General features: G+C 35.7%; 2 protein-coding genes across 6 annotated transcripts; one reads left to right on the top strand and one right to left on the bottom strand.

Moving 5' to 3' along the window:
• On the top strand, positions 1,267-3,950 carry LOC104790494 (extensin-2-like). 5 transcript variants are annotated; one of them, XM_019246673.1, is made up of 3 exons: positions 1,267-2,480; positions 2,709-2,858; positions 2,937-3,950. In XM_019246673.1, exons 1-3 carry the CDS (start codon positions 1,320-1,322, stop codon positions 3,771-3,773), a joined length of 2,148 nt encoding a protein of 715 aa, XP_019102218.1. In that variant the 5' UTR covers positions 1,267-1,319; the 3' UTR covers positions 3,774-3,950. The 5 variants fall into 5 exon arrangements, with proteins under 5 accessions (XP_019102218.1, XP_010514559.1, XP_010514561.1 ...); XM_010516257.2 differs by having other exon boundaries at positions 2,631-2,858; XM_010516259.2 differs by lacking the exon at positions 2,709-2,858 and having other exon boundaries at positions 3,312-3,950.
• On the bottom strand, positions 8,181-9,686 carry LOC104698732 (AAA-ATPase At3g28520-like). Its single transcript, XM_019246288.1, is given in 1 exon segment — positions 8,181-9,686. A coding segment is annotated over 1 exon segment (1,506 nt).

Here is a 10,553-nt window from a genome sequence, read left to right as displayed (position 1 = left end):
AAAAAAAAAAAAAAAAAAAAAAAAAATCCTTATTTACATTTCTTGGTAGAGATGAGCGAGGAGAGCAACACCTAAAAGCACCAAAGAGAACAAGAAAAGTGAGTTAAAAAAATATGTGGATTTTACTTTCCCCTATTTCAGTTTGGCGGATTTAATATTTGCAATTATAATATTTTTGAATGATAGTTAAGTTATTATTAATTTTCAGTCACAAATAATGATTTAACAGGTAGATAAAAAAACAAGTTAGCGCAAATAACACTAGACTAGGTACCGATCCGCACATACGTGCCTGATTGAATTCAAAAACTATATTTACTATAAGATTTGTAATATATTATATACACATAAAGTTATATTTATAGATATAATTATTTGTTAAATCATTTGAAATAATAAAGGTTTTAGAATAAGATTCACAAAACAATATATCCGAATCTAACATTTACCGAATTAGTGATTAACACTAGATTACTCTTAACGGCCCAAAGATCAACTGCAGCACACAATTACCAACTACGCATCGATGATATGACAAAGATATAAGAAGATAATAAATATGAGTTGACCCAACCTGAAACAAGGACCAAAAAAACACGAATTATATAGATCTCTCTTTGATAAATAAAGAAGGTATTCAAAAGGGCATTTTAAAGAAGCAAAATCCCAAATTCCCAGAGACCATATTCCCTTTTAAGATAGCCGCATTGCCTCATCTGATCTCTGACTCACTGGACTGGTTTACAGATAACGGGCACACAAAAGATGTCTAAATTCTAATGAAAAAAATCAAGACGAAAAAAAAAACTTAAGATAAAATTATCAACTTAACGCAATCTAAAAAAATATATTTTTTATAAAACATATTTACGAAAAGGTCAAATAACTTTACTGAAGATATACATCTAAATAAATATATAAAAGTTGATAAAAATACATTTTAATTCAAAATTATTGTCTATTAAAACATCTAAAACTTGGTATGAGCCTATGAGGTGACCCTAAAAACTAAGAAGCTAGAACCGATATTAAACTAGCCCGTTGACGAAAATAATACACTCATGACACATCAACGTTGATGATTGCTAAATATAAAATTGAAAGTGGCTGGCTAACTTTCGTTAAACGTTCTAGCACGTCTCAAACAAGTAGACATGCCTACACGATTTAGTTGGATGGAGTCCAAAACATCAGGGAAAGTATAGCTGTACTTAGAGAAAATATTTGCTATATAAACCCAAGCACCCATTCTTAACAATACAAACCAAAACAATAAACACTTACCAACCTAAGCGTTGGTAGAGAAAAGCTAAATCACAATGAGATCTTCTTCTAAGATGGGGCCTTCTGCCCATCTCATTTCCGCTCTAGGAGTTATCATCATGGCAACAATGGTTGCTGCTTATGAGCCATACACATATAGTTCTCCACCACCACCGTATTCTACACCATCTCGTAAGGTTGAGTACAACTCTCCGCCACTACCGTATATCACTCCATCGCCTAAGGTTGACTATAAATCTCCACCACCAGTATACAGTTCCCCACCACCACCGCCATATTACTCTCCATCCCCAAAGGTTGAGTACAAGTCTCCTCCTCCACCATATGTCTACAGCTCTCCACCACCACCATATTATGCTCCTTCCCCTAAGGTACACTACAAGTCTTCTCCACCACCGTATGTTTACAGCTCCCCACCACCACCATACTACTCTCCATCTCCTAAGGTAGACTACAAGTTTCCACCACCACCGTATGTTTACAGTTCCCCACCACCACCATACTACTCTCCATCCCCTAAGGTAGACTACAAGTCTCCTCCTCCATCATATGTTTACAGCTCCCCACCACCACCATACTACTCTCCATCCCCTAAGGTAGACTACAAGTCTCCTCCTCCATCATATGTTTACAGCTCCCCACCACCACCATACTACTCTCTAGCCCCTAAAGTTGACTACAAGTCTCCTCCTCCACCATATGTCTACAGCTCGCCCCCTCCACCATACTACTCTCCAGCCCCTAAGGTTGACTACAAGTCTCCTCCACCACCATATGTTTACAGTTCCCCACCACCGCCATACTACTCTCCAGCCCCTAAGGTTGAGTACAAGTCTCCTCCACCACCGTATGTTTACAGTTCCCCACCACCACCATACTCCTCTCCAGCCCCTAAGGTTGAGTACAAGTCTCCTCCACCACCGTATGTTTACAGTTCCCCACCACCACCATACTACTCTCCAGCCCCTAAGGTTGAGTACAAGTCACCTCCTCCACCATATGTTTACAGTTCCCCACCACCACCATACTACTCTCCAGCCCCTAAGGTTGACTACAAGTCTCCTCCTCCACCATATGTTTACAGTTCCCCACCACCACCATACTACTCTCCAGCCCCTAAGGTTGAGTACAAGTCACCTCCTCCACCATATGTTTACAGTTCCCCACCACCACCATACTACTCTCCAGCCCCTAAGGTTGACTACAAGTCTCCTCCTCCACCATATGTTTACAGTTCCCCACCACCAACATACTACTCTCCAGCCCCTAAGGTTGACTACAAGTCTCCTCCTCCACCATATGTGTACAGCTCTCCACCACCACCATACAACACTCCCGCCCCTAAGGTTGTATACAAGTCTCCTCCTCCCCCCTACGTCTACAGTTCTCCCCCACCACCATACTATTATTCTCCATCCCCTAAGGTTGTATACAAGTCTCCACCGCCACCATATGTCTACAGCTCTCCACCACCACCATACTATTCGCCATCCCCTAAGGTACACTACAAGTCTCCTCCACCACCGTATGTTTACAGCTCCCCACCACCACCATACTACTCTCCATCCCCTAAGGTTGTATACAAATCTCCACCACATCCTCATGTTTGTGTGTGTCCACCACCTCCTTCGTGTTATTCTCCATCCCCTAAGGTTGTATACAAGTCTCCTCCTCCACCGTACGTCTACAGTTCTCCACCACCACCATATTATTCTCCCTCCCCTAAGGTAGTATACAAGTCTCCTCATCCACCATATGTCTACAGCTCTCCACCACCACCATACTACTCTCCATCCCCTAAGGTTGTATACAAGTCTCCTCCTCCACCATATGTCTACAGCTCTCCACCACCACCATACTACTCACCAGCCCCTAAGGTAGTCTACAAGTCTCCTCCACCACCATATGTATACAGCTCCCCACCACCACCTTACTATTCTCCATCTCCTAAGGTTGTATACAAGTCTCCTCCTCCACCATATGTCTACAGCTCTCCACCACCACCATACTACTCTCCATCTCCTAAGGTTGACTACAATTCTCCTCCACCACCGTATGTTTACAGCTCTCCACCACCACCATACTACTCTCCATCTCCTAAGGTTGACTACAATTCTCCTCCACCACCGTATGTTTACAGTTCCCCACCACCACCATACTACTCTCCGGCACCTATGGTTGACTACAAGTCTCCTCCACCACCGTATGTTTACAGTTCCCCACCACCACCATACTACTCTCCGGCACCTATGGTTGACTACAAGTCTCCTCCACCACCGTATGTTTATAGTTCTCCACCACCACCATACTATTCTCCAGCGCCTAAGGTAGACTACAAGTCTCCTCCACCACCGTATGTTTACAGTTCCCCACCACCACCATACTACTCTCCATCTCCTAAGGTTGTATACAAGTCTCCTCCTCCCCCATATGTCTACAGTTTTCCACCCCCACCATCGTACACACCTTCTCCAAAAATTGAGTACTAAACTTCATGCCTACCCTTGTATTAAAAAATGTAATTTGGATTCTTTTATAACTTGTTGAGTTTTATTTTATCTCCTCTTTCGTTTTTCTGATGCTATTTGTATCCAATAATTTTTAATTTTCCTTGTATGGATTCAAATATTTTGCAACTAAATCTACACATGGTTTCATGTTTTTCATTTTATTTGTGTAAAGGTTGCTTTCAATCTATATGAAGTCCTTTGCTATAAATATAATCCTTTTACATGTTGTCTTGAATATGGATGCATGGATTATTTTAATTCTATTATTATTTCAAAGTTTAAGAGCCACAAGTATTTAACTCAAGGATGTTTTGTTTCCCTATCTACTGATTGACCTAATCACATAACTTAGAGAGATAAATTTTTTTTTTTTAAAAAGATACTCAAATGTGTAGTTTACTCTACTATTATTATTCATTACAAATATAAACTCTTGAAGATACCAAAATAATAACCATATAAGTTTAGTTCTCCAAGCCTAAATTTGCCACAACACCTGCACTTGCGACAAGCTCCATATTCATAGTGTCGAATTTTTTTGTACATACATATGAAATTTTCAACGTACATAAGAAGGTCACTGGCTCAGTTTCCACTTTGCTGGGAAAACATTACTTTATGGCTCCGTTCTCAGGGACAAACAAATTCGCCATTGTTTTTAGCCAATTAGCATCTAGGAGCCGATCTAAAATCCCTTCAAGTCCTCAAAATTTAATTGTTAATAATAGTTGATTTCAAAATAATTTTCTAAATCACTTGTTCAATAATATTAGATTTTTGGTTATGTTTCACAGTGGAAGAAGAGACAGAGATAGATATTATATATATGTTAAAATGGTGAGAAATAGGAAAAAAGAAATAAAAAACCGAGTTGTAACTATAAAACCTGTCATCTATGTCATTTCACATGTGTCTTCAAGATCATTAAAAATTATTTTTTTTTGCCATTATGGCAACAGGTGTATGATATTACACAAAGTCAAATATTTAAGCACAAAAAAATATATAAATATTCTAATATTTTGACATTTGGCAATACGAATATATTTGACATGTGTCATCTTTTTCTCTAATAATTATTAACAATATGTTCACATTAATATACTACAATTAATTTATATACTTCTTAAATATTTTTCTATTTTATTTATTTTCCATTATTTTATTTAAAATTTTCTCCACACTTTTATTATTAATATAATGTGGAGAAAACAATCATATATGAAACCAAAAGTTTCTCTTAATTATTAGTAATTTTTTTAATTATTTACACTAATTTATCAGAATTTATTTCTCTACTTATGATAATTAAAAATTAATAAATATATATTTTCTCATTTTCTGTATTTTATTAATTTACCAAAAATAATTTCTCTATGCTAATATTTGACATGTGTGATCTTTTTCTCTCTTAATTATTAGCAATTTATTCCCATTTATATACCACAATTAATTTCTATACTTCTTGTATATTTTTCCATTTTATTTATTTTTCAATATTTTTAAAATAATATGATAAGGTTTCCTTTAAACTTATTTTAATATTTTGACATTTGGCAATGCTAATAGTTGACATATGTCATCTTCTTTCTCTCTTAATTATTAGCAATATGATCACATTAATATACCACAATTAATTTATATATGTCTTAAATATTTATCTATTTTATTATTTTCTAATCATATACATAAAACTAAGATTTCACTCTCTCTTTATTGGTCCATTTGGCAATGCAGTTAAGAAAATTATTTATTTAAATCCACAAATAAAAAATATTTAATTATGACATTTAACTCATATTTTAATATAAAACTGAAATTATATAAATTATGCATTAACTATATTTTTCCATTCAATTGTATTAAAACACATAATAAATTAGAATTGTAACTCTTAGCTATGTTTCTCCACTTAATTGTATTAAAACACATAATACATTAGAATTTTACATTACTTCTATTCCTATAAATACTCATTCTTTCATTCTCTCATTCTTTCATCCTTTCAACTATATCTCAAATTTTGTTGTTGTTGTTGTTGTTAAAATATGATTCATAATATGATTTATACAAAATGTAATTAATAAAAATATGAATGAAAAATATAACTTAAAACAAATATTAAATCACAATATTTACATTTTACATCTAATAAATCTGTTATCAAACACCAGATTTTTAGAAGCAAACAAAAAAATTATAATAACATAAACAAATTTGCCATAACATATGGTGTTCACATATGTCATTTTAGTAATTTTTTAAAAACGTTATATATATGTTATCAAACGACAGATTTTTTGTTAAATTAAAAAATTTGTTGTAACTTAAAAAAAATATGTTATCACTAGATGTCAACCTAGTAATTATTTCTCTAAAATAAGAAAATAAAAACGAAATAATTGTGAAAAATAAATATGTCAAACATTGTAACGCACGCGAACCAAAACTCTGCGTTTTGGGGGTGGGTGTCGATCGACACTCATGTGGTGTCGGTCGACACCACTTATTTCTGGTTCGACCAGGTTGATTTAATTATCGATTTGGACCGGTTTGGTTTAGGAAAAATCATTGAACCGAGATATTTGAGTGGGAAAACGACCTAGGTCGTGTTTTATTTTGTCTTGGTCGCCGTTTGTTGTTTTTGAGAGAGAAAGAGGAGAAAACAGTTTCTAAGAGTTCTTGTGAGAGTTTGTGAGATTTGAAGGCATTTTTGGAGAGATCTTGCTGTGAGAGTGAAGATCCAAGGCTAGGAACGTGGTGGGAAGGTTTCTGTGGTGGTAGCTTCGTCCTTTGGGCTTAGATCTCTTTGTTGGCTAAGGTGAGTGCATGACCATGGCTTATCTAAGCTAAGATCTCTGTTTTTGTGATATTGTGTGTTGTTTGGTTGTTTGTTTTTGGTTATTTGTGAGTTTTTCGTAGCTCATGAGGCTTGGATTCGTTCTTGGGATTGTGTGGGACGAAGAAGAGAAGTTTGGAGGCGAGATTCGGAGGTTCTGTTCGAAGGAAATCACTGCTCGACAGTGGTGTCGGTCGACACCAATGCGAGGACGGCTCGGGAACTTAGCGAGTGTCGGTCGACACCATGTGGAGGTGTCGGTCGACACCGTTAGGGTTTCGGGGGTGTCGAGCAGGTGTCGGTCGACACCCAAGTGGTGTTGGTCGACACCAGATGTCCAGTGTCGGTCGACACCTTCTGGTATCGGTCGACACCATTCTGACAGTAACCGGATCGTGTCGGGTCACTTGTTCATGTTCCTGGTTTGTTTTATTGTTGTTGTTTGTGGCATGAGAGATCTTATTGCTTGTGTGTATAGCCCAGTAGATGGGAGGATTGCCTCACTGAGTATTTATCAAATACTCATGCATCTCAATTTGTGTTTGTGGTGCAGGTAAAGGCAAAGTGTGATCGTGGAATCAAGGCAATGAAGAGGAAGATGTTCTAGGGACTCGATTGGATGTTGTCTGTCATTGCTAGGTTGCTAGAGTTGGGTCTTTAGAACTTATTAGGTTGCCGGTTCCTTGGTTTCCTGTTGTTTGACAATGAAATGGTTAGGATTGGTTGTTGGTTATTCTATTATGGATTAATATTGGATTATTGGTTCAGTTGGTTATTTAATTGGTATTGTTATTCCGTTGTTGTTTGTGATTGTGGTTAGGTGGCTAGTGGGTATGAGACCACTAGTCATAGTTATTTATATTATAATTATTTATTATTAAAAAAAAACGGCTCAGGTCCTTTCAAACATTATATCAAATCTGTCATATATTGTGAAAGTCTAAGGTGTTTTTATAAATAAGTCTCTCGTAAAAAATAAATCTGTCATCAATTATAAATTTGTTAGAATTGTGGTTAAAAAATCTGTCGTCCAAAATAAGTCTGTTATAAAAAATTTGTTATACAAAAATAAATCGGTTGTGCAAAAACAAATCTATCAAACATAAATAAATCTGTCACAACTAGTCCGGCAGACTTTTGAAAATATTTTGATTTTCTTAAAATAATTTTTGGGAGGATAAATTTGACTTTATTTTTTTCTAACAAATCAGAAAATGTATTTTAGACAAAAAAAAAAACTCATATAACTCCTACATTTTATGAGTTACTTCAGTAATTAACCTCTTAATTTGGATCAATCTAGTTAATCTCCCTAAAATAAATAGTCATTTTTCTTTTTATGTGTGTATATTTAAATTTCATGTTTTTTTCTTAATTTCTCAAAGAAACATCCATATTTCGTTTCCATCCCAAATCGTAGATACATAGACTACCAACGTGAGGAACTTAATTTCTTGTTAGAAACCAATCTAGAAATCGATATAAATTAGACATAAAAATGGTAAGAGTAAATCTTTATAAGATAAAATGCTACGTAAAACTTTCATTTAATGTCTATCAAACAATTTGATAACACCATTCACTTTGTTTTGTTTCTTCTTCTTCTTCTCTTCATCCTCTGCTTTCTTCTTCTTCCTCCTCGCTTCCCTCTCAGCTTTCTTCTTCTTCTCTTCCTCTAAAGACTTAACCAAACGCCTCAAGCAAACATCAGCATCTTCCTCATCAGATTTCGGCATCAAACATTCAGCAACATCAGCCGGGCACATGTCGACTTCCTCTAGCAATTTCCCAATCTCTCCATACAAATCATGTGACTCAATCTCCAAGTAGTTCATAGCCAAAACCTTAAAAGCTTCTAACCTGCAATAAGACATCTCAATGTGTTGGTCCATTCTTCCTCTACGTATCAATGCTGGATCAAGATTATCCACAAAATTTGTCGTGAACACTATGATCTTCTCATCACTACAAGCTGACCACAACCCATCAATGGCGTTCAATAACCCCGACAGAGTAACATTGCTCCCTTTCAGAACTCTATCTTTCTTCAACAACTTCTCATCTTCCTTCTTCTTTTCTTCAGTATCCTCTTCATCCTCATCTTCCTCCTCCTTCTTCTTTCTCTGTCCCGTAAGATCAAGCGAACAATCAATATCTTCAATCACAACAATAGACTTTCCTTTTGTGTCCAACATTAGCTTCTGCTACTCCGAGTTATTTTTCACTGTCGTCAACTCAAGATCATAGACATCATACTCCAATAAATTCGCCATTGCCGATATCATCGTCGATTTCCCTGTCCCGGGCGGTCCAAACAAGAGATAACCTCGCTTCCACGGCTTCGCGACCTTCCTGTAATAATCTTTCCCGTTACTAAACTTGATCAAATCCTTCTTAATCTCTTCTTTCATCTCAGGATCCATAGCCAAAGTCTCGAATGTTGCCGGATGATTAAAAGGAACGTTGCTCCATCGTCCGTCCCTCCATGAGGAATAATCAGTACTCGAATTATTAGTGTAAAGCTTCCTTTCTCTGTTCTTCAACCCAATCTCTTTCCCTTCTCTCAAAACATGATCAAGATAAGTCTTTGTGATCACCTCTCTATCCTGTTTGTCGAAACTCAGAGTCAAGTGCCTTCCCTCCTTTGAAACAGATTGATTCTCTTTACTTACTAAGATCAAAGACCACACCACCTTTACACCTTGGAACCTATCTACAATAGCCTCGTCGTCGTCCAAACTAAGAACCACCGATTTGCTCTTTTCCGACTCATTGGCCTTTAATCTCCTGGCCGTAGCCGTTGATATCGTAGATAAATAGTTGCGTATCTCATCAAAGGCTCGGCTTTTAGTGAGACCTTCTCCTGTGTATTCAGGGAATCTGATATGAACAGATTTCAAATCTTCACCGAACCACTTATTAAGATATTTGTAAAAATAATGCTCCAAGTAGACTCGGACGTTGTATGGCGCAAACTGTTTATACATTGACCAGAACATAAGACTCGCCATCGTCGTACTGGTGAAACCCCATATTGCTCCAGCCTCCAGCATCTTTGTGTTTGTCGATTGCTTCGGCCTCAAGCACTCTCTTATATATCTTTTTGTCTAGGGTTTGTGGTTTCTCTTCTTTTTTTTTTGAGCAATTTTCCAAAAAAATATTTGAAATTCGTCCGGATAAAGAAACCAAATATAAACTCTTTCTATTTTTCTATTTTTTGACAGGAATTATTATTATTGTTGTTGTTATTATTATTATTATTATTATTATTATTATTATTATTATTATTATTATTATTAGCAAAGCTTAACAATTATTATCACTATTATACATATTGATATGCTCAAATTTACTCTAGAGTTACTTTCTCAAATTAAGAGGTCACTGTAATACTTAGGGGTTGAATTCTACAAGGACTCAAGACTACACAAAAAATTATAGAGAGTTTTATGATTACGCTAAACAAGATGATTTAAATGAAATAGGCAATGCGAAATATTAAAATAAAACTGTTGTAAATTCAGAAGATCAAAAAGCTAGGTCCAGCGAATTTCTCAGGAAATTACAAAATATTAAATCAATAATTAAATAGGATTCAAACAATTAAAAATCAGATCTAGAACTCTAAACTCTTTTGTAACATAAATCAGTTCTCACTGCAAATATTATCTAAATTTAAAACCAGAAAATCCAAATCTCTTTGTAAAATTCTAGGTAAAAAATCAGCTTTAAAAACAAGTTTAGATTGTTCACAAAATTACTAAATCAAATCTCTCTGCAAGAAGTAATTTTGCTCATCAAAAGGTTTTATCAGGAAAATCAATTATATTCTCATATCAATCAATAATCCTAAGATCTAAATCTAGATGGCTAATCAAAGATCTAGCATTAAGAACAACCTATGATGAAGATGTAGAAAG

Source organism: Camelina sativa, chromosome 6 (genome assembly GCF_000633955.1).
Source record: "Camelina sativa cultivar DH55 chromosome 6, Cs, whole genome shotgun sequence".
NCBI classification, from domain to species: domain Eukaryota; kingdom Viridiplantae; phylum Streptophyta; class Magnoliopsida; order Brassicales; family Brassicaceae; genus Camelina; species Camelina sativa.
This window is presented reverse-complemented; position numbering and strand designations above follow the sequence as displayed.

What these genes read in the sequence shown, in the direction of transcription:
- LOC104790494 (XM_019246672.1), top strand. Translation starts at nt 1,320, where the DNA reads ATGAGATCTTCTTCTAAGATGGGGCCTTCTGCCCATCTCATTTCCGCT. An exon ending in ACTACTCTCCATCCCCTAAG is followed by an intron (nt 2,859 to 2,936) that starts GTTGTATACAAA and finishes CCATCCCCTAAG; the next exon opens with GTTGTATACAAGTCTCCTCC.